The 24,223-nt window shown below is 41.4% G+C and overlaps 2 protein-coding genes across 6 annotated transcripts in view; one reads left to right on the top strand and one right to left on the bottom strand.

Moving 5' to 3' along the window:
- PTCD2 (pentatricopeptide repeat domain 2) overlaps positions 1 to 881 on the bottom strand; it is a 43,949-nt gene extending 43,068 nt beyond the window's left edge. For 2 of the 5 annotated variants that reach the window (XM_027864231.1, XM_027864234.1), the window contains exon 1: positions 635 to 695. Coding sequence is in view for 2 of the 5 variants with exons in the window: in XM_027864228.1 (XP_027720029.1) it covers positions 635 to 749 (115 nt within the window). In the remaining 3 variants the exon portion in view is untranslated. Of the gene's footprint in view, positions 1 to 634 lie in introns of all 5 variants that reach the window. The other 3 variants (XM_027864228.1, XM_027864229.1, XM_027864233.1) reach the window with 3 other exon arrangements.
- Positions 882 to 957: 76 nt separating this feature from the next.
- Positions 958 to 24,223, top strand: part of MRPS27 (mitochondrial ribosomal protein S27) — a 135,913-nt gene continuing 112,647 nt past the window's right edge. The window contains exons 1-2 of the mRNA XM_027864227.1: positions 958 to 1,061; positions 11,207 to 11,284. Coding sequence (XP_027720028.1) covers positions 986 to 1,061; positions 11,207 to 11,284 — 154 coding nt within the window. The 5' untranslated portion in view covers positions 958 to 985. The remainder of the gene's footprint in view (positions 1,062 to 11,206; positions 11,285 to 24,223) is intronic.

Raw genomic sequence — 24,223 nt, 5'->3', positions numbered from 1 at the left:
TGTCTATATCCTCCTTTCCCTCCACCTGGAAAAAAAATTTCCCATAGCCGAGGGAGTATGTATGTATACTGCAAAAAGTTCCCCTAGAAAAGGTCCATAGGGTCACTTGAGGTTGTTTATCTAACTCAAGGATTTACATCTTTATCAATCAAATAACATTTATTAAGCACCTACTAAGTGCAAGGCACTGCGCTAAAAAGCCATTCGCCGCCCTCAAGGAGCTTACAACTTCATGGGGGAGACGACACGCAAAGTAATATATATAAAGCAAACTATCTTTATTTTCGTGCCTCTAATTTCTTAAAAATTCATTCGTGATTGGGACCATAGACTTCACTTTACTGAAAAAGAGGGCCACTGATCTAATTAGCAGTGTTCTAAGCATTGCCTCCAGGGCCTACGATTCTGCCTATAGCCTAGAACCAAGCCGAGCAAACACCTGGCAAGCTGTGCGGGCCTTCCAGCAAGGCCTCGGCTTGTTCGCGGAGGGATTGATTGGCGTCCACACCTCGCAGAGGGGGGTGGGGGGGAGGTGGCTACTTTATAAGCAATGACGGCCCGAGCTCCCCTCCAACCCCAGTCCCAACCCTCCCGCATCCCCGTGGACAGGAGCCGGGGCCGGGCCCGCAGGTACCTCCGAGGGCCCAGCGGCAGCAGCCGGGAGCGAACCCGAGCAGCACGCCGCGGGTCGCAGAACCTTGTATTGTTTCCAGCAGGATTTTATTCGAAAGTCGAGACACAGCCGCCATTCTGCGCCCCCCTCCGACCGTACCAACTGCAGGAGCTGAGGAGGGGATGCCGCACAATCTCTACCTTAAAAAGTACCTGCCCCTGAGCCACACTCATCCCCCTCTATCTCTAGAGGGCCAGAGAATGTAGAGAAAGAGAAAGAAAACCCTGTGATAGGTCTCCTTCTCTCGGCTACCCCGCCCCTTCCTTTTCTCCACGGCCCCCTCCTGCGCCGGCGTTACATTTGGTACATTCCATGATGGCGGCGCCCACAGTGCGGCACGGGTTGCTCCTGGCCCGGAATGTGGCCCTGTCTCGGTTCTCCCTGGCAGGTTGGTGGTGGCTATTTCCGCGGCGGGGGGGGGCTGCTGCCTTTAGGCCTCCCCGACGGCCAACTGTGGAGTTGGCATAAGTAGAGGTTGGCCCAGGAGAGCAGGAGGAAGCGGGGTTTGGGGGCCAGAAGAGGTGTTTGGAAAGCGTGTGTGTGTCCTGGGAGGAATGTCTCTGAGCCCCCTCCTCTCCACCCCTCCCCCCAGGCACACAGTGAAATTAACAGGGTTCGGCGCTGCGGGAGGAATCCTCTGTCAGAGGTTTCAGCCGCCCTGGGAGCTGCGTCTGAACTGCTTTAGTGTTTAATGTGTTTCTCCGGAGATTCTTACATTAAAACACCAGTGTCAGCTTGGCGTGGATAATAGTCCTGGTCCCCTGCCTAGGTAGCCGTTTACCTGGATTGCTTTGGACAGCCCCTTTTTCACCTCTTTGATTTTTTCGTTTAAACCTGGAGTTCCCGCCTCTAGGTAAAGCGTGGAGGGGGCGGAGTATTAATCACAAATCTTGCGGTGACTGACCTTGGCCAAGCCACTTGACCTTTCCTTGTCACAGTATTCCTGCCTGTACAAGATGCATGATAATTACGTTAGTGACATCTTTTGGAGAGGTGTAATGGACAAGTGACCTCTAGAATTAACTATTCGTTTACCTGCCCACACGTTTTGTTTTGTAAGTGATTAGATAGCTTAAATTTGTAATAAATTCAATCCCCATATGTGATCCTCATCAGAATGTATGACTAGAGGCTTGTGATGAAAACCACCCATTTCATTTTCTCTCAGTGTCATCCAATGTCATTTGAACCTCTCCCTATCCTTTCAATTCTGGAAAAAGCTATTTGGTCATAGTTTGGAATTCTAGAGTAAACTGAAGTTCATTGTGGATCCTGCATATACAATCATAGCTTTATCAGAAGGGGGCTGGGTAACCCCTCTTAATTCCAGTGCTTTCTCTCTTTTAATTATTTCCTATTTATCCTTATATGGGGAGTTTTCAGCTGACAGAATTCAAACTAAGAAAACCAAAAATGATATTTGAAATTGATCTCAAGTCTTCTCATTCAACTACTTTATCCTCTAACTTGACATCCTACCCTAAACCCCAGGTAACTATTTGGTGGTTTTTGCTGCAGTATCTTAGGGCCTTGTTTACACCCACAAAATATTTGCTAACAATCATCACTAAACATTTTATGAAGTTAATCATTCATTTAATAAACATTAAGTTCCTATTATGCCTGCCTATTGTTTGCATGTTATCTTCCTCCTTTAGATTGTAAGCTCCTTGGGGGCAGGGACTTTTTTTTGCCTCTTTTTGTTTCACCAGCATTTAGCACAGTGCCTGGGACATAGTAGGCACTTAATGTGTATTGAATGAATGAATGAATAGCTTCAGCTGGAATAGTAATTTCATAAAATGTTTAGTGATGATTGTTAGCAAGTATTTTATGGGTATAAACAAGGCCCTAAGATGCTACAGCAAATACCACCAGGTAGTTAGTTACCTGGGGTTTAGGGTAGGATGTCAAGTGAGAGAGTAAACTAGTTGGATGTGAAGACTTGAGAAGAATTTTCAGTATCATTTTTGTTTTTATTAGTTTGAATTCTAGCCCTCCATGGAGAAAACCCTGAAGCTGAGAGCTGAGGGGTAGGACAGAGAGAAATTGCAGCATGTTATATCAAGTCCACAGTGCCTACTGTGTGTCTGTTACAGTGCTGAGCGCTGGAATATTTTAAAACTGTATACAGGAAGGAAGGGAACAGGCACTTTCTGTGCCAGGCACTGTGCTAAGCACTTTACAAATATTATTTAATTTGATCTTCACAGCAATCTTGGGAAGTAGGTGCTATTATTCCCATTTTACAGTTGAGGAAACTAAAGCAGACAGAGGTGAAGTGACTTGTCTAAGGTCACACAGCTAGTAAGTGTTTGAGGCTGGACTTGAACTCAGATCTTCCTTACTTTAGGTTCAGTGCTCTACCCACTACACCACCTAGCTACCTCTAAAGGAGGATTTTGGGGATGGGTTTCAAGAACTTGTATGATACTCATCAATTTAGAGTTGGAAGGGACCTTAGAAGTCATCTGATACAAGCCCCTTTGTCTGCAGATGAGGAAACTGAGGCTGAGGGAAATTAAGTTACTTACAGAGATGCCTGACATCATACATAAGATGATGCCAGTAAGTGCCAGAGCTGGGACTGGAACCCAGCTGGAGTCCTCAGACTCCAAAGGCAGTGATTTTTTTTTTTTTTTAACTTGAACAAGTGCCTTTTGAGGAGCATGTGTTATTAAAACAAAACAGACATTGTTGTCTACTTTTTTTCAAACCTGTTCATATTCCCACTAGGAATCTCATGAACGGTTATGGTCACCACACTTTTGGATTATCATCAGAGGACAGCTGAAATTATCAAGGGGATTAAAGGCTATGAATGGAGATTAAAACTATAAGATTTCATTCTATAAAGGCAAAAGCTGATTTAAGAAATGTGATAGTTTAACTTTATAAAGTCTGTAAAATAACTGACTGTTCGGGTATGATCAACATAGACCTGTTAACCACATCCTAGAATGTTAACCCCATCCCTTAATCCTTAAACTTTGAAAACGTTGAATTTAAGCAGTATTTGTTTTAACTGAACAGTGGATATACTTATATACTTATACTCCCCCAAAAAAGTGATATAGAGCTAAACGTATAAATAGTGCAATGAAGGTTCTGGTTTATTCATGATGAGACAGGCAGCTTGGGATAGTAGTAAATAGAGTTAGACCTGGATTTGATACATTAACTAGTATATGACTGGGCAGCTAGGTGATGGTATGGATAGGTCACCTGGCCTAGAGTCCGGAAGGGTTCAAGTCTGGCCTCAGACATTTACTAGCTGTGCGACCCTGGGCTAGTTACTTAACCCTTTTGGCCTCAGTTCCTTATCTATAAAATGAGCTGGAAAAGGAAATAGCAAACCACTCAGTAACTTTGCCAAGAAAACTCCAAATGGGGTCACAAAAAGTCGGACATGACTGAAAATGACTGTATATGTCACTTAATCTATCTGTCTCCAGATTAACTCTCTAAGACTAAGTTAGAGATGAATTCCTGATCAGCATCTGTAGAAGAAATTTCTTTACTGGCATTTCTTTTTTTTATCTTGATTTATCAACAATCACTTCCATAAGCTTTTGAGTTTTTAATTTTTCTTCCCCTCCCTCCCCACCTTCCTCCCCAATACGTCAAACAATCTGATATAGGCTATACACATACATTCCTATTAAACATTTTCACATTAGTGATATTGTACGGAAGAATTAGAACCAATAGGAGGAACCACCAGAAAGAGGAAACAAAACACAACAGAAGAAAAAAAAATAGCAAATAGTATGCTTTGATCTGCATTCAGACTCCATAATTCTTTCTTTGGATGTGGATAGCATTTTCCATCACGAGGCCTTTGGAGATGTCTCAGATCCTTGTATTGCTGAGGAGGGTTAGTATCCATATTAGTACCTAACTGATTATGTTACTCCCTTCTTGAGTCAAATCTGATGAGATTAAGGTTCAAACAATGCTCATCTCCCTGCCTTCTTTCCCTCAGCTGTAATAGGTTTTTGTGCCTTTTCCTGTAATATAATTTACCCTTGTCTGCCTCCTCCTTTCCTTTTCTCTCAGTACATTTTCTTAGATCAGATTAATCCACTTGGATCCATTTAATCCACTTGATTAGATTTTTTTTTTATCATTACATCAAAGTCAACTTATACCCACTGCCTTTATGCATACTCCATTAACAGGGTGTAATGACAATATGGTTCTCAAGGGTTACAAGTGTCATCTTCCCTTGTAGGGATGTAAATAGTTTGCCTTTATTAAAAACATGTTGTTTCATTCTGTCCTGTTTACCTTTTTATGTGTCTCTTGAGTCTTGTATTTGAAGATCAAATTTTCTGTTGAGCTCTGGTCTTTTTATCAGGAAGGTTTGAAAGTCCCCTATTTCATCGAATATACATCTCCTCCCCTGAAAGATAATGTTCATTTTTGCTGGGTTTTACTAGCATTTCAATAAGCCAATGGAATCCTAGGATCTGGTCATAACAACAACAACAGCGATGAGGATGAGGATGAGGATGATGAAAATCTTTGAAATGGAAGTCAAACATGTCCTTCCGGTCTGCACTGGCTAGAGTATGGATCTGACCTAGTCATTCATATGTTCTTATGTTAGTACATTAGGGTTCTATTGGCATCTCAAATTAAGTGTCCGAACAGCGCCTAATATCTCTCCCCCTAAATCCATCCCTCCTCATGACTTCCCTATTTCTCTTGAGGATACCACCATCTTCAGTCATCCCAGTAAAAAACCCAGGAGCCACCCTTGACTCCTAAATCTCTCTCACTCCCTCTGTCTATTCAGTCGCTAACATTTGACCTCCTTAGCATCTCTAGCATTGGTCCCTTTCTGTCTTCTCCCATTCACAACCACCTCAGTTCTGGCCCTCTTCAGCTCTAGCCTGGACAATCACAATAGTCTCCTAATAGATCTCCCTGGATCCATTTTCTTCCCTGTCCAACCCATTCTCCACCCAACTGCTGAATTGATATTTCTAAAGTATATGTCTGAGCATTATTTCCCTTCTTGTCTCAGTAATAAGCTTCAGTGGCTATCCGTTGCCCTTTGGTAAAATACATCCATCTCTGTTTGGCATTAGAAGTCCTTCATGGCTCCGGCCCTTACCTCCAGGTCACTTATTCTTGTGCATTTCACTGTCTATATGCCAACCAAACCGGCCAACTTGCTGTTTCATGTATATGATTGACACAAAATTCCATATCCTGCCTCCATGACTGCACAGGCTGCCCTTTGTGCCTGTAATTCTTTCTTCCATCTCTATCTCTTAAAGCCCCTAGCTCTTCACGTGCTACTTTCTTCAAATTATTTCCTAGTTTTCCCAGTTATTAGTGTCATCTCCCAAACCCCTGTGTGTTTTGCATGTATGTTGTATGTACTTCCCTGTAAAGGTATTGCATCCTCCTGGTAGAGTGTCAGCTCTTTGAGGGCAGGGACTGTCACACTTTTGTATTTGTATCCCTAGCTCAGTGCTTAGAAGAGAGTAGCTTATTAATTAAGCATTAATAAATGCTTATTGATTGATTTTTTTTAAGGCAATTGAGGTTAAGTGACTTGCCCAGGGTCACCCAGCTAGTAAGTGTCAAGTGTTTGGTCTGAGGTCGGATTTGAACTCAGTTCCTCCTGACCTCAGGGCCAATGCTCTATCTACTGCGCCACCTAGCTGCCTCTTATTGACTGATCTTCAGAAGTCTTCTAGTCTGTTCTTTACTGGCTGGCAGAATCGAAGAATCTCAAAATTGGATGAAATCTCAAAAGGTCATTACATCTAATGCAACTCATGCCTGCACAGGAATTCCTCCTATAATATCCTCAACCAAGTTTTCATTCATTTTCTGCTTGATGACCTCCAGTGAAGGGAATTCACCAGCCCATAAGTCAGTTTGTCCTACGTTTGGATAATTCAAATCATTAGTCAGTTTTTCTTTACAACCTAAGTCTGCCTCTGAACATTTTATTCCTTGTTCCCAGTTTTGTCCTCTGGATCTAAGTGAAACAAACCTAATCTCTCCTCTATAGTATCACCCTTCAAGTGCTTGGAAATACTCATCAGCTTTCCTTCTGAGTCTTCTGTTCCTTTAAACAAGCATTCTCCTCACCCTCACTGCCATCCTTTAGACCCATTCTAGCTTACTAATGCCCTTTCCATGTAGTGGTCCCTAGAAATGAGTACTGCGCTCCAGAGGCAGTCCTTTTTTTTTTTTTTAATACTGCTTTTTCCTCCAGTAACACGACAAGACAATTTTTGAGCATTCATTTTTGTAAGATTTTGAGTTCCAAATTTTTCTCCCTTTCCCTGCCTTCCAAGTCTTAACATGATAGTAGGAGTATCACCTTCTTTGTTCCAGACACTTATGTTAATTCATCCCAAAATCAGATTAGCTTTTTGGGGCTGTTACATCTTACCATTGACTCATTTTGAGTCTGTAGTCCACTAAAACTCTCTCATCTGAACTATTTCAAAAAGTTGAGAATGTATTCTGTTTTTAAGACCTCCAGAAAAAAGAAAATTCCTTCCCTTTCTTGGTAACTTATTCCAGTGTTTATCAGTTGACACTGTCAGAAATTTCTTCAATTTGTCAAACTTAAATGCCTCCTTAAATTTTTGTCTTGCCTTTATATGGCATGAAGAACAACTGATTACAATCCTTTTATGTTTGCTATCCTTTCATATCCATGTAGATTATTAAATCATTTCCTTTTTGTCAAGTTAGTCACCCCAGTTTGTATCATTTTTTAGGAGGCTATCCCCACCTTGTCAACCATTTCTGCCTATGGTTTGGCTATGTAATAGCCCCAATCCACGTGTAAACCCTACCAATTTTATCCTTAGGTTGAGTTTTGGAACCGACATATAAGACTTTTGACCCCAAACTTCATCCTGTTGAGAATTTTTTGGAGTGGGTCTCTGTCTCTAGTGTGTTAGCTGCTAGCATCGTTCGTTCTTTTCAGTCTTGTCTGACACTTTGTGACCTCATCTGAGGTTTTCTTGGCAAAGATACTGGAATGGTTTGCCATTTCCTTCTCCAGTTCATTTTACCGATGAGGAACTGAGGCAAACAGGGTTAAGTGACTTGCTCAGGGTCACGCAGATAATAAGTGTCTGAGGATGGATTTGAACTCAGTTCTTCTTGACTCCAGGCCACTGTACCACCTACCTGCCCCTGTTTACTTCTGCTCTCAGCTTTGTGTTACCCAAAAGTGTGACAACTATAACATTTATGCTTTTATCCAAATCACTGATAAAAATGTTGAATACCACAGGGCCACGTACAAATCTCTGAGGCATGTGACTGGAGAGTTGGCATCAAACCATTAATGACTTTTGGGGTTCCAACCATTTAGTCATTTCTGAATTTACCTAACTATACATTTGTTCAGCCTGCATCTCTCCTTTTTGTCCAAGAGAGTAGCATGAGAAACTTTGTCAAATAGTTTGATGACGTTTAGATAAATTACATAGCAATCCTGTAATCTAGTAACCCTGTCAGTCAATCAATAAGCATTTTTTAAGATTCTCTTATAGACCAAGCTCTGTGATAGGTGCAGGGGAATACAGAAACAGTTCCTGCCTTCTGAGAACTGTAATTCTTTGGGGAGATAATATGTATGTATAAAAATGTAACATACATAAATACAAATAAGGATGTATCTCTGAGGTTTCTATGAGAAAGAATGTGGAAAGAAAAAAAAAACCTTTGGGGCTCACCCAATGTGAGAGTGGGATCCCACAAAGGAGACAGTGAAGGTGAAATCAGGTAGAAGGAGAAGGGGGTGGGGCGGGAGGTGTCACAACAACTTAGAGGTTAGTGTATCTGGGAGGATAGGGTGGCCAAATGTCATATGCTACAGAGAGGTTGAGAAGGATAAATGTTGAGAAAGTGCCAATAGAAGAAATGAGGTTAGTGTGTGGGACCTGTTCTTGATTAAGCCTTTTATGATGATTTCCTTTTCTGTATATTCACTTCCCTTTTCTATTTGTTTATTAACCATTCTTTTATTAATGCACTCTGGAATTCTTCCGGGAATCAGTCATGCCTGTAGTTTGCAAGGTTAAAGCTTGGAATGCACAGAATCACTGTTACTATAAATGATGTTGAGAAATCATTAAGTGATAATAATATGGTTTTATACTGTAGATATTTTAATGGTTTAACAGACTTTTGTGAGCTGGAAATGAATATCATTTATAGGAAATTAAATATCATTTATTGGAAAATGTCTAATATAAACTCAAATTACAAACACTTTGTAAAGATTTGTTCTTTTCTGAATTGTCTCCACTTTTCTACACATATATTTTCCCCCCAATGTATTTTTATTTCATTAAATATTTCTCAATTACATGTAAAATTTTTTTTAACATTTAAAAAAAATTTTTGAGTTCCAAATTCTCTCCCTCCTTCCCCTCAACCCCATCTTGAGAAGGCAAGCAGTTTGAAATAGATTATATATATGAAGTTGTACAAAATATATTTCCATATCAGCTGTCTTGCAAAAGAACACAGGACAAATAACGTTAAAAATGCTTAAATCTGCATTCAGAGTCCATCAGTTCTTTCTCTGAAGGTAGAGAGCAGTTTTCATCATAAGTTTTCCTACATAATGTTAAAGATCTAACAGCTTAGGAATAGACGAATCATTCAAGTAAGGATTTAATCAAAGCCGACTCTAATGGGAGGGTTATTTTATTGTGTTATGCTTTTGGAGGGAAGGAGGCAGAGAGAAGCACCTCAATATTGTGCTTGAATATATCAAGAATTCCTGTCCAAATTTCCCATTTTACTTCTTCCTTTCTTTATCTGCTTCCTATCTCCCCACTCTAATCCATCTTTTGCCCAACTGCAGGAATCCCCTTTGTAAAGCATAGACCAACTTGACTAGCACTCTCTTGCTTTTGCATTTCCTTTTACTCCTAAAATAAAATGCATACTCCTCAGCCTGGCATTTAAAGTCCTCTACACCCTGGTTCTAGCTAGGCTTTCCAGGAATATTTCCTATAATTCCCCTTTACCCCCTCAAAGTTCTAGCCAACCAACACACTAGTTTTCCCAAATGTGGCATTCTCCCCACGTCAGGCTGCTCTCTTCCCCAGGTAACCTCCCTCAGTCTTCCCACCCCCTCTTAGAATCCTCAGCCATCTTCAAGGCAGCTTTCCCCTGGAAGCCTTTCTTCACCGCTTTCAGTTACGAGTCCACTTTGCCCCCCAAAACCACCTTGTATTTACTTATCTTTGTACAAGTGGGAGCCACCCATAGAATGGGAACTCCTGGTAGGCAGGGGCTGTCTTGTCTTTGTCTTTATAGCCCAGTGCCTCACACAAATAGAAGCTTAATAAATGTTTGTTGAATTGAACTGAACCTGTTAAATAGGGATAAATTTACTGACTTGTATTATGGGGTACTTTTAGGAATAGCTAAATAATGATGAGAGCGCTTTTTTAAAAAGTGTTATAGGTAGTACAATAATTCAGTTTCAGGTCTTGTCTATGTTGTTAACCAATAGAAGCATTTTCTATATTGGAACTTTGAGGGGGAGAAATTTCAAATTTTTTCTTCTACAGAAAATTCTGTAAAATTCTCAGAACCTCTCAGAATCCGCTGTTAGCAGTATTAATTTGTTATTAAATGCGGTTTTTTTTTTGTTTGTTTGTTTAATGAACTGGAGTGATTGCTTTAAAATTCTTGGGTTAGCTAGGTGATGCAGTGAATAGAGCACTGGGCTTGGAATCAGAAAGATCTGAGTTTAAATCCTGTCTCAGATACTTACTAGCTGTGTGACCCTGGACAAGTCACTTAACTCCTATTTGCCTCAGTTCCTTATCTGTAAAATGAGGACACACTGGAGAAGGAAATGGCAAACCATGCCGGTATCTTTGTGAAGAAAACTCCATGGAGTTTTGTGATCACATGGGGTCACAAAGAGTCAGACACAATTGAACAACAGCAATACCATGTGTTCTTTTTAAAAATAATATTTTATTTTTTCCCAATTACACATAAAGACAATTTTTAACATTTTTTTTTTGAGGCAATCGGGTTTAAGTGACTTACCCAAGGTCACCCAGCTAGTACGTGTCAAGTGTTTGGTCTGAGGCCGGATTTGAACTCAGGTCCTCCTGACTTCAGGGCTGGTGCTCTATCCACTGTGCCACCTAGCTGCCCTCTGAGGTCAGATTTGTAGTCAGATTTTCCTGACTCTAGGGCCAGTGCTCTACTACCTAGTTGCCCCTTAACATTCATTTTTTTTTTAAATTTTGAGTTCCAAAATTTCTCCCCTCCCTCACTTCACCCTTCCTAAGATGATAAGCAATTTGATATAGGTTATACATATGCAATCATGCCAAACGCATTTCCATATTAATCATAAATAACGTTCCTTAGAAGTCACGAATAACATATTCTTTAGAAATGCAGTTAAGTAAATGGAAAATATAGTTTTAAAAAGAACTAAGCATATGAAATGATATCTACCACATAAAGAAGCCTACTGAGATAGCTGTCCTTTTCTTCCCTTAGGTAAAAGATGCCTGCTCTCCGCAGCTTATGTGGATAACCAAAAATGGGAAGCAAGAGAAAAAGAGCTTTGTAATCTAGGTAAGTTTTGCGAGTTATTTTTTGACACTTTTTTAAAGAACTTGAAATAATGCTTGGAAGCCCATGCTCCCAAGTTCACTAGTCCGGGTGTATAAATATTCATTAGATAGATGAGAGAGAGAGAGAGAGAAGGAGGGGGAAGAGCATTTATATTAAGTGCTTATTTTGTGCCAGGCTATGTCCTAAGTGTTGGGGTTACAAATACAAACAAATAAGACAGCCCCTGCCCTCAAGGAGCTTACATTCTAATTGGGGGAGCTGGGAGTGGTAGGGCTACCAATTGGTAGAGAGTACAGAGTGGAGCCTGGTGCGAAGTAAACAAGGCTGGCCCCCTCCTAAAATTGTGCATGCCTAGGACTCATTTGTCCTGAGATTGGGCCTGGGTGAGGCATCTCTGTCCAGGGTGGGGAGGCTGCTATAGAGGAGATTAATTAGAGGAGAAAATTAGAGTGTATGGACTACCCATGTTTTGCAGGCTTCCATTGCGAAGCATAAATTTACCCCCAGATTTCTATATCTTTTGTTCTTCATTTTCAGGCACCCCCTCCCCACAAAGCCTTTGCTGTCTCCACTGACTTAAGTAGATTTCACACTTCTTTCATCCTTCTTTTCATTGTCAACCTCTTCATGCTCTCAGCTCATCTTGATGCTTTCTTCAGAACTCATCATGGGCCTTTATTCTGCATCGAGCTGAAAGGTCCCACTTCTGAGAATAATGCTATAGCTACAGTTTCACCAAAGCCATTTAGAGGAGAAAATATTTCACCTGCGGTGCGGTGGGATGCTAATTATACCAACCCCCTCTTCCTTCATGTCTGATCATGTTTCAGGCAGGAGCCATTGTTTAGTGAGGTCCTGGAAAAAAATGGCTTAATAAAAATCTAGATACTCCAGTCTGTTGGTGTTCCCTGACCTTTCATGTACAATTCCCCTAACATCAATAAGATAAAGCAAATAGCCAGAGGTTAGGGGGAAGGGACTGGGCTTGTGATTTCACTGGTTGTGAAGAAACTCCATCTACTGTGAAGGTTGTCACCTTTTCCGTAATTTGGAATCTTAAGTAGTTTCCTAGAGCACTGAGACGTTGAGTGATCTCCCTAGGTTCACACAGCCAGTATGTGTCAGGCAGGACTGGAATTCAGGTTTCTAGGCTCTAAAACCAACTCCACCCACCATACCTCATTGCTTCTCTTAGCCCAGGGATAACCTTATGAAACTATTGGAATTTTTTTGTTGTTATGTGATTTTTCTACTCTATTTTCTCTAAATTAATGTTTAACATAGTTTTAGGCTTCTTTTAGTATTGAAAAAAAATAATCTCCCAATAAATATTCAGCTGAATTTTCTCCAGAGGTGTAGGCTTTCACAGGCCTGTGTTGGGGCATTAGGAGTGCACAGTATCCTCATGATAAAATAGGGATGACGCCTGTGACTTCATTGATACAGAGAACTCCCAAATGTAGAAATCTCCTCCCCTTGTCAGCACCTTCTTTGCAATTTATAGTCTTAGAGGATTTATCAGAACACAGAGATGTTGGAGGCCTTGCCTAGAGTCACAGTTGTTGTGTGTCAGAGGTGGCCCTGGAATCCAGGTCTTCCTTGGTTCCAAGGGCCAGCTCTCCGGTATAAAGAAACGATATTTGCTCCCGTCCTCCCCTCCCTGCCCACCTCGCCTCTAACAGAGCAATAACTCTCCAGCCTTGGCTGGCCTCTTCAAAGCTGGATCCTGTTTGATATCAGTCAATACCTTCCAGCTAGATTAAAGAAGAAGGCTATATGTAGATAAAAGATGGATATAGAAGAAAGACCAGGGAAGAGTTTTAAAGAGACCAACAAAAGGACAGGATGAAGAGACCTACATTGAAAAAAGATCAAGGTATGAAATCCATTTAAGTCAGAAGAGGTGGCAGAGGTTTGGGAGGGGTCCTAAGAACCTGGTGTCAAAACAAAAATATAAATGGTATAAATTTGTTATCTCTATATCATGGGTTTGGCAGTCTAATAAACACTTAAGCACTTTAGCTAAGATACAGACCTTATCCCCTGTGGAACTCTCAGACTAGTCAGTGGATAGGACAGAAATACCCCGATAAATAGAATATGTGGTAAGCAAGAACAAAAATCCTTTGTGAGATATCAGAGGGGACTGAGAGGGATTAAGGGAAGCTTTGTGGAAGAAGAGGCTTTTGAGTAGAGCTTTAGAAGAACAGGTATGAGCTCAGTGAGCAAAAACGGAGACAGCTGCACTTCAGGCCTGGGGAAATGCTTAATGCTTAGCATACATCGTAATTGAGTAATGAGTGCTTGTTGCTATGGAACAGCATCTGCAGTGGCACAGAGGGAGGGAGAAAGAGCAAACATATCAAATACGTCAAGGTGAACAGTAGACCAGAAGGGTTGGGTGGTACCACGTTGTGGATAGCCTTGAATGCCAAGAGGAAGAATTTGAACTTCTTTTAGTAGGCACTAGGAAGTCACGGAAGGGTTTTGAGCAAAGGAGTGACTTGCCTGGGTCTAGTCATAACATCGTTGTGGCAGGAGCAGTGTGAGGGACAGCAGGGAGAGAAGAAATTAGAGCTAGGAAGACCTGTTAGGCTGTTCAGACAGACCATATGGGAAATAATGAAGGCCTCCATCAGATTTTCCAATGGGAAGGAGATAAGATGAGGATATTCAGAGATACAACCAAGGTTTCAAAAAATGGAAGGCTGAGTAGATAGTAACACTATGGACAGAAATACTTAGGTCAGAATAAGAAACAAGTCTTAGGGAGAAGGATAAACTTGGTTTTATGCAGGTCAGATAGCCAGATATTCATGACTTTTTGGCCTAGGGATGATCTAAGTCATGAGAGTAGATGAAGTTGCAAACAAAATAAATATAGAGAGAGAAGGGGGAAAAAATCCTAGTTCGTGCCCTAGTTCATCACCTCTCACTTGGACTGTTGTAATTGCTTTCCAATTAGCCTCTCTGCCTCTAGTCTTACCTCCTTCCAAGTCATCCTCCATACAGCTGCTGTTATGATTTTCTTGAAGTGTAAGTCTTGTCCTTGGCATTCTTCTGCTCAGTAAACTCCTGTCATGTCCAGGATCAAATATCAAGTCCATTATTTTGCATTTAAGGCTCTTCACAACCAGGCCCCTTCCTGTCTTTACAATGCCCCTCATGCTTTACCCCTTACCATTCACTCTGTTGATCTAATGATGCCAATGCTAGCCTGCTTGTTGTTCCTTCAGTGTAACAATCCAGCTTTCCATCTCCTTGTCTTTGCATTGGCTGTCTTCTATGCCTGGAATGGTCTCCCTCCTCACCTTTACATTTTGGCATATGTCCCTGGCTTCCTTAGTATAGTAGCTTAAATGCTACCTGCCACAGGAGGCCTTTTCTGATGTCCCCCACCTTCACTTACCCAAGCCTTCCCCCCCTAAGGTTAACTTCCTTCCATCTGCAGGTATGTATTCTTTACCTGTTGTCTCTCTCCTGGAGAGCAGGTATTTTTGTGTTTTTGCCCCTTTTTGTATTCTTAGTCCAAGGCACATAAGTAAATGCTTAATAAATGTTTGTTGTTGATTGGATTCAGGGGTCTTGTGAGGCTTAAATGACATAATGGATGTGAAGAACTTTGTAAACTTTAATTTACAATTAAAAGCAATTTAATTGCTTTATATATTCAAAGAAGTAATAGTAGCAGTAGCAGCAGTTGCCTCAATCTGGGGATGACTTCATTTCCTAAAATTTCTACCTTAGCAATACAGGGATGTGATGGTGAACTTTAACACCAGGATCTCTGTGGGGAAAAAATGTATGCACACATGCTTTTAAGTTTAATTTGCGTTGTTAACACTTTCTTAAATCTCCAGCAGGGTTCTGGAAAGTTTAGGCCCTTATACAGTCTGGTGAGCTAAGAATGGTTTTTACATTTTTAAATAAAGTTTTATTGTATTTAGAAATGCAACAGCAACAACAACAAACCCCGCCCCAAACAGCATTCTTAACTCTCAGGCTATACAAAAATGGGTATTTCTAAACTGTCATTGCTTACACTGAAAATTTAACAATCCATTCTCCATTAAAGCTAGCTTTACCACAACCCAGATTAGAGTGTTGGAGTGGGTTTTGGGAGGTAGCCCCCACATTAAATATGGCCCACACATTCACCATGGCCACCATGCTGATATCATCACAACAGTTTCTTCCAAAGACTCCCTAGGTGGGGAGTTTTGTGGCACTTTAGATTTCCACTGAACATATTTTAAAAACCACACTAAGACTATTGAAGAGACCTATCTGAAACAGGTATCTGAAGGGACAGTTTCATTTGCTCTTTTGGATATCATGTGTCTGTAACATTTAAACTAGAGGGGGATCTCCCATTGTTTAGGATCAATAGATCTAGTTTGAGAAGGGATGGCAGAGGCTATTGTCTACAACTTCCTCATTTCACAGATAAGGAAACTGAGGAAACCTGATTTACCCAAGGTTATACAGGTAAATAAGCAAGCAAGACGAGATGTGAATCCAGGTCCTCTGACTACAGAGCCAGGACATTTTGACACTCCTCATCTTCTCCAGGGTCTTGTATCTTTTTTTTGTTTGTTTGTTTGTTTTTATGTGAGGGAAGTTGAGCATGGAGGCCTTCTTAGCCTTCAAAAACTCCATATGGGAAGTAATAGTTCTCTGACTAGAATGTAAGCTCCTTGAGGGGAGGGACTGTTTAATTTCTGACTTTGCATCCTAGGTATTTGGTGAAGTGTTTGCCACGTAGGAGTTGACTAAATGCTAGTTCATGAATTGATTAGCTAGCAGACATTGGCTTTTCTGGTGTTAGCATAGTCAGTCATTCTTATAAAACCATAGCTGAATGAAGATAAAATATTTGTACCTCAAATCATTTTATTGTCTTAAACATTTTGGAGGTGCTTCATCTTGATTTCTGATTAAGCTTTAATTGACTCACTTCTGACACTTTTGCTGAGAGTTTAAGGTTTTTGTGCTTTTTACCCATCTCAGCTTCTCTTTCAAATATCAGTGATCTATTTTTTTTAAAGATTTTTATATATATGAAAGGATCACAGTACAAATTCTTTTTAATGTAACTAGTCACTCCATAATAGGTGCTCAGTTTATGGTTTTGGTTTTTTTTGACTAGTCAGTGGGGTTAAGTGACTTGCCCAGGGTCACACAGCTAGTGACTGTTATATGGCAGAGGCGGGATTTGAACTCAGGTCCTCCTGACTCCAGGGCCAGTGCTCTATCCACTGTGCTACCTAGCTGCCCTTCAGTTTATGTTTTTTTATTTTTTTATTTTTTATTTTTTTCAGTTTATGTTTTTTAAAGTTTCATTGATACTCTTTGTTTTTAGATCACATTCATTTCTAAATATTATCTTGCCTATGAAGCTTACTCAGTTAGGACCCCCTTCTAACCAAGAAAAACAGTTAAGCAAAATCCCTTGATGCAGCAACCATGTCTGAGAGTTCGTGCATCATCCTGTACCCATCATCTTCCCACTTCCCCAAGGACAGAAAATGGTCCATTACCTCATCTCTATTTAAAAAACAAGATTGGCCCCCATACACACTTTTTGAACAACAACATTTATCGCGTGCTTGCTATGTGTTAGGCACTGTCCTTAGCCCTTTAAATTATTATCCCTTTTCATCCCCTCAACAACACTAGGAGGTAGGTGCTATTATGACCCCCATTTTACAGATGAAGAAACCAAGGCAGAGGTTAAGTGACTTGGCCAGGGTCACACAGCTGGTAAGAGTCTGAGGCTGGATTTGAACTCAGATCTTCCTGACTCCAAGCCCAGCCCTTTATCCACTGCACCTTATGGGTTGCCAACATAATTATTAACATTTTCCCCTAAAGAACTCAAAGTATCTATAAAACAGCCTTCAGTGATCCAGTTGCTCCATTCAATATACAAGTAAGATATCAACCAGATTAACAGGAGCAAGTATTATTTTATAGGTCGGAGGTCAGGAACTGTGATGTCCTTGGTGACAGGGGCCTCTGATCCTTTTTACAGACTTTTTTGTGCCCTTTATGTGCTACCAAGCCCTCTTTCCCAGTTTTTGTTTGTTTGTTTGTTTTAAAGTAAGGAAGTTGAGCACTGAGGATAGGGAGGCCTCTTTGTCCTTGGTCTTCTTAGCTAGTCAAAAACTATATAGTGATTTGAAATAAAAGTTATGATAAAAGAGCTTGACTTGCTTAAAATTGACAATGAGAGACAGCATGGCATAATGGGTAGAGAGCTGGCCCTGGAGTTAGGAATCAATCAATAATTAATCCATAAACCTTTATTAAGCACCTACTATATGCCAGGCGCTATGCTAAGCACTGAAGATTTAAAAAAAAAAAGGCAAAAGAGAAACCCTGCCCTCAAGGAGCTTCCAGTCTAACTCAGGAAGACCTGAGCTCAAGTTCTGCCTGTGACACATAGTGTCTGTGGGACCCTGCACAAGTCACTTAACTTCTCAGTGCTCTAGGAGACGGTCTAAAACTCTTTAAATGACAGATCAGGTGGTAATCTGAATCAGTAGAGAAAATTCCATACCTGGAACTTTCTATACCCGTAAAGTCACAGATGGGACCCAAGATTGAAGAGTAAGTCAGTGGCAGAGCTGAAACTACCTAAATGCAGGACCTTAAATGGTTGGTTAACTGTCCTTCGTTCTTGAAGAGGGCCAAAGTGACATCACTATGTTGGGGTCAAGGTACAGTGTGTCCGAGTGCGACTGTGGCTGATCAGACCAATACGAACTTGGAATGTTCTACCACAGGTCGGGCACAAATAGTCCCTGTGAATATTTGGAGCGGAGATGTTTCTAAAATAGGTCAGCAGAGCTGTAATAGAAATTGGGCACCTGCTAACAAGAAAATCAGCCAATAGTACTCAAATAAATTGAATTTTTTCTGTCTCCCTTTCTGTGGAAAACCACTGTATGCAGAAACAGCTAACTTTGAAGTTATTTGCATCACACAGATTATGCCATTAGGAATCTTTAAGAATCTCAGAGGCCCTAGGATATTTGATTTACAGCTGGAAAGGACCCCTACCACAACCCCAACTTGCCTTATTTTACTGATGAGGAAACTAAGGCCCAGAGAGGTGATAGGATGTACCTGATACCACTTAGGCAGTACGGAATGACAGAACAAACCAGTGCAGGTTCAAAAAAAATGGATCAGGTTAAAGCTTCTATGCCAATTAGTATCAGAATCGGACTTGTGAGTAGCAACGATACTTCTATCCTGGGTAAGACAGGGAGACTCAATCTCCCTCCTCCCTCCCTCCCAAAAAAAGTGTTATGATTGGAAAAGAAGGTGGGCTAATCATGCCACAAGAGTGAAGGGTAATTAATAGATGGACAGCCCGAGTGCCCATGAAATGTAAAAAGACCCATGAGGATGTCCTCAGTCTCTGTGAAGGGTCTGTGAAAGAACATGGTTGAGAAGAGGGGTTGGTTGGGATTTGTACTACTCGGGGAAGTATCCATGTTGATGACATCCTGGATCGATTGAAACTCTAAAGCGTCTGGCTTTCTGACATCTGCTCATTTTTAGACTGCTCTCATTCCCTGGGTTTACATGCATGCTTAAAAAAAACCATGGGATTATAAAGACCTTAAATTAAAAGTGCCTCCCTTTGAATAGGGTCGCAGGCCCAGCCAAATGAAGAGAGTAGGGGACAGAAGAGGAGAAAAGAGAACCAGACTGTATCACACAAAACGTGTGTGTGTGTGTGTGTGTGTGTGTGTGTGTGTGTGTGGCATGTGTTGATTTACACATATGTACCATGTAGAACACATTTTGTTATGTACATATGTATAAATATATCTACACACATGCAGATATAACTTATACTATGTTTTCTATACAGTGAATTGTGATTCTCTTCTCCTTTGTGTGTGTAGATATATATACATTTTTCCACTCATCTTTGGAGGTCCCACCCCAGGGCCCAGCCTATTTGATTGATGACTGAATGAGGGCAAACCAGCCCCTGTAACCCTCTGCATCTACAAGCTAACCCAAGACCCCAGAACATGCTTCACCTTTACAAGCCTTCCAACTGTCCATCCAAGGCCAATCTGTTATCTCCCTGCCCCCGAGGGTCCCTGTTTAGTATTACTGGTTGGTCACTCCTTTGTCCCCATTTCCACTTCTTAATGTGGGCTCAGTGATCAAATCAATAATACCATTACTTGGGGAAAGGATTGACCCACTATAGATCAATTCACCATCCTTGTGACTCCTCAGATCAAAGAACATTTCCCTGGCTACCATTCCTCTACATGTAGCTAGATGACTCAGTGGTTAAGCATTGGGACTGGAGTCAGGAAGATTTGAGTTCAAATTTGGCCTCAGACACTTATCAGCTCTTTGACCTTTGGGAAGTCACTTAATCTCTGTTTGCCTCAGTTTCTTCAACTGTAAGATGAAGATAATAATAGCACCTATCTCCCAGGGTTGTTATGAAGATCAGTAGAGATAATATTAGTAAAACACTTAGCACAGTGCCTGGTACAGAGTAAACACTTAATAAATACATTTTCATTGCTTTAGTATATAAAGTCTTCATTTTACATATATATATATTTATATCTATAAAAATACAAATATGCACACACATACACCAGATAAGTTCTACATAATATACTGTGGTCTCTTCTATCCTTTTCCTGCCTTTTCTGTTCATTTTTATGTGATAGTAATTCATATTCTTCCCTTCCCTCACCTCCATCTTCAATTTTTTTTCCTGTACCATGTCAAGGAGTATCTGAAGTCAGAAGAAATGGTTTTCTGTATTTGAATGTCAGCTGGGACCATAGAATGAGGAAGTAAAGCCAGTTCACAGGGAGCTTTATTAGGCATTGTGGAATGAGCAGATAGGAATTAATAAACAGCAAAATGCTGAGACTGCTTTGGTGAGAGTCACTGAATCTCTGAGCTGAAAGGGACCTCAGAGGCCATCTAACCCAGGAACCCCCTCTACACCATGCCGCCAAAGTGGTCATTTGGCTTCCCCTTGAAGACCTGATGGAGATTTTACTAACACCACAGGTAGCCAGTTCCCATTTTGGACAGCTCAGCTTTTTCCTTAAGTCAAGCTCAAATTGGCTTTTTTGCAACTTCTACTCATTCCCTCTTCTGCAGATTACCTGTTCAAAATATCGTGGCTTAAAGTTTTGCCTTTGATTGACCAGGGTGTACGAGTCTCTTATTCCCTGGTAGGTTAAGGAGTGTCCTCAGTAGGCTGGGCTGCCAGCTCTGTTGTGTGGGCAGTAGGTGGCAGTGTGGGTCTTGCAGAAGAATTCCACCCATCAGCCACCAATCACTGGTTTGCTAGGGAGAAATCAGTACAAACCTTCTGGGGATGCGGGGGCAGGACCACTCCTGGTTTGTGGCGGGCTGTGATTGGACCGTTGTGACCTAGAGGACTGTGAGGTGTTGGATGCCGCCTGGCTCATTGGCTGGGACAGACGGGTGAGATGGGAGGTCCTCACTCACACCATCCGCATTAGAGTTAGCAGTGACATAGGAGAGAGGCAAGGGGGGGTACTGTTTGTGGGTGGTCCACCCCTGCATAATGAGCGTACAGCTCCAGGGAGGGACCGGTTAGCTGATCTGCAGAGGAAATGCTGTTTTCTTTCCCAGTGGAGGCAGCAGTTCCTGTGGCAACTTGATACAGACTTGTTAGTGATTTAATTGGCTTTTGGAAAATATAGGGAGAGGTTGGGGACCTCAGTGCTAGTCACCCGTGACCTCAGGATCATCCTCACCTAGGTCTGCATTTCTGTGTGCTGATCAGTAGGTCCTTTAGTGTATATGCAGGTGCCATACACACCTACAAATAACTTCCTGTCTGTGGCAATTCTGCCATCTGAGGCTTTCCCTTGGGTTAAACCAGTGCCTAGCACATAGTAGGTAGGTATTTAATAAATGCTTGTTGATTGATTGGTGGTGCCTTCATACTGCTGACATACTTATTATTCTTTGTCGTGTGTAGTTCTAAATGGCACATTCCAATGTTTGAAACTATTCAGTGGATTCCTGTTGTTTGTTGATTAAAACTTCATATCTCTTAATCTGGCCTTCCACAAGCTAGTGGTACCCTACCTATCAAATGAAATTGTTTGTAAAGTACCTAATATAGTGCCTGGCAAATAGTAGGTACTTAATGTATGCGTATTCCCTTTCCTTCCCTGACATACGTTACTACCCTTCACGTATTCTGTTCCTGACAAATGAACTATTAACCATCTCCTTGCTACATGTCCTGTACTTTCCAGCTTTCCTGCCTTTGATTAGGCTGTTCCCAGTGCTAGTGGATGAATGGATAGATGGATGTATAGGTAGAGATGGCAGATAAAGAGATAGGCAGGCAGACTGGATGGATAGATAGACCTATAGGTAGACAGATGGGTGCACAGTTGGATGGATAGATGAGTGGGTAGATAGCCCATTGATTAAGTACTTACTACGTGCAATGAACTGTGCTAAGTGCTGGGAAACAAAGATAAACAAGCAAGAGGGTTCCCTCTAAGTGAGGGGAGATAGTACATGCAGGGGAGCTTACAACGGAAGATGGGAGAGCTGACGAAGGCATTTAAGTATAGAGTGGGAAAGCCTGGGCGTTGGCCAGGTAAGATAAAAACTTTACAGTCAGGGCCAAGGGACCCAGAAATGACCCTTTCCCCCACTGATTGAATTCCTACCTATAAAGACCAACTCGGGGGCAGCTAGGTGACACAGTGGATAGAGCACCTGCCTTGGAGTCAGGAAGGGCCTGAGTTTAAATCCGGCCTCAGATGCTTACTAGCTGTGTAACCCTGGGCAAGTCACTTAACTTCCTTTGCCTCCCCAAAATAAATAGATAAACTGATACATAAATAAATGCCAACTCAATATGTCACTTCTATCTTTCTGAATCTCTCCTCCCCCCACCTTCTAGTTTTTATTAATCTCACATTTGGACCTGATATAGAACTATGTTTGCACCTTTTTAATGTATTTGTCATGCACTACAGAACTCTAACTATTGATTAATGTGTCAGATCTCCTACTGGACTGAGGTCCTTGAGGTTAAGGACAGCTTTTTCTCCCTCACCCCACCCCTAGAGTGGTCTGCCCTGTAGCTACTTAGTGCTTTTTTTGGGGGTTTGGATCTGTGATCTTATTAGTTTAGAGGACTCCCCGTAAGGAAACTCCCTCTGCCAGTAGGGATCAGGAGCTCTTCTGTAAATTTACTCTTGAAGCCATGTGGCCTAACTGGATCAGTGACTTGGTCAGACAACTAGTCTATGGCAGAGGCAGAACTTTAACTGGGGTCTTCCTGACCGAGCCTTTCCCTACCCATTGTGTCATGCTGCCTCTAAATACATTGTTATTTAATTTAATGGAAAATAGTTTTCTCTGGGAAGCCCCCGAAAGAACTTGAATTAAAATATTAGTAACCATTCTCCTTGAATAGAAAGCAGAACCATAAGGTGACAAATACATTTTTTTTTCTGGGAGAGTAGATGATATAGGGGAAGAAGGAAGGAATAAAATAAGCATTTGTTAAGTGTATATTATGTGCCAGGCACTGTGCTAAGTGCTATACAAATATTATCTCATTTGACCTTCACAACAATACTGGGAGGTAGGTGCTTGGTAATATTACCCCCTTTTTACAGTTGAGGAAACTGAGGTGCAGATTAAGTGCACCTAGTAAGTATCTGAGGCAGGCAGAATATGAACTCAGGTCTTCCTGACTCCAAGCCCAATGCTCTACCCACTCCACTGCCTTCTCTAGAAGAGAAGTTCAGACACCCAGGGTGATTTCTGGTGGGGTAGTCTGGGGAAGGAAAGAGAGAGAGTGGGTATCCTTCGCCTACTTCACAGTTTTTCCTGGAGTCAGCCTTGCCAGGAGGGAATTAAGACAAACAAAGCAAACTTCTTGAATTAAACCTCAGCAACTGATCCAAGAAGCAAAATATTTTATTTAGGATTTTTGATTAATGATGTTATTTTTTCTTTAATTTTAGTGTGTGTGTGTGTGTGTGTGTGTGTGTGTTTAAATAACTCCCTACCCCTTGCCCCCAAGAGAAAGTGAATATTACTTGTCTTCACCACATTTGGTCTTAAAGGGCTCTAGATTTTATTAGTATAGTTACTAGACTACAACACACACCCCTTTCCAGCCTTATTATTTATTACTGCCCTTGGTGCCCTCTTTACTACAGGCAAACTGACCTATTTGCTATTTCCCATACACAGTATTCCATCTCTGGGCCTCTGCATAGGCCAGGAATACCTCACCATCATCTCCAGGAAGTCCTCACTTCCTTCAAAACACCTCTCAGGTGTGTCCTTTGATGAGACCTTTCCAGATGGTATCAGACATTAATACTCTCTCCTTCTTGAAATTATCATGTTTTATTCTGTATATCCATTGTATTTGTCTATATACATATTAGGTGTCAAGGCAGTTAAGTGCTCTGGGGGATAGGGTGCTGGACCTGAAGTCAGGAAGACCCAAGTTCAAATCTAGACTTACTAGCTGTGTGACCCTGGCCAGATCACTTAACCTCTGTCTGCTTTGATTTCCTCAACTATAAAATGGGGATAACAGCAATACCTCTCTCCTATGGCTGTCGTGGGGATAAAATGAGGTAATATTTGTAAAGTACAGTGCTTGGCACCTGTTGTTGTTTGTCTTTTGTTCTCAAAGAAGACCATGACATCAGGAAGGAGATGCCATGACCTGCAGGTGAATTGGATCTAAGTGAGGGATGGCTATGTAAGGTCACCAGCCTCACTTTCTCCTCGGGAGCCATCTGGGTCCAGTGGCAAGATATAGATCAGGATGACTGGAGATGGCCCTGGATGCAGTGGGAGACCTTGGCCTTTTTAAGCTAGGTCTTTACTAGGTCTCAGTTTGATTGA

Source organism: Vombatus ursinus, unplaced genomic scaffold, assembly GCF_900497805.2.
Source record: "Vombatus ursinus unplaced genomic scaffold, bare-nosed wombat genome assembly UNPS02014774.1, whole genome shotgun sequence".
Taxonomy (NCBI): domain Eukaryota; kingdom Metazoa; phylum Chordata; class Mammalia; order Diprotodontia; family Vombatidae; genus Vombatus; species Vombatus ursinus.
The sequence above is the reverse complement of the archived record's forward strand: the minus strand, read 5'-3'. Positions and strand labels throughout refer to the sequence as shown.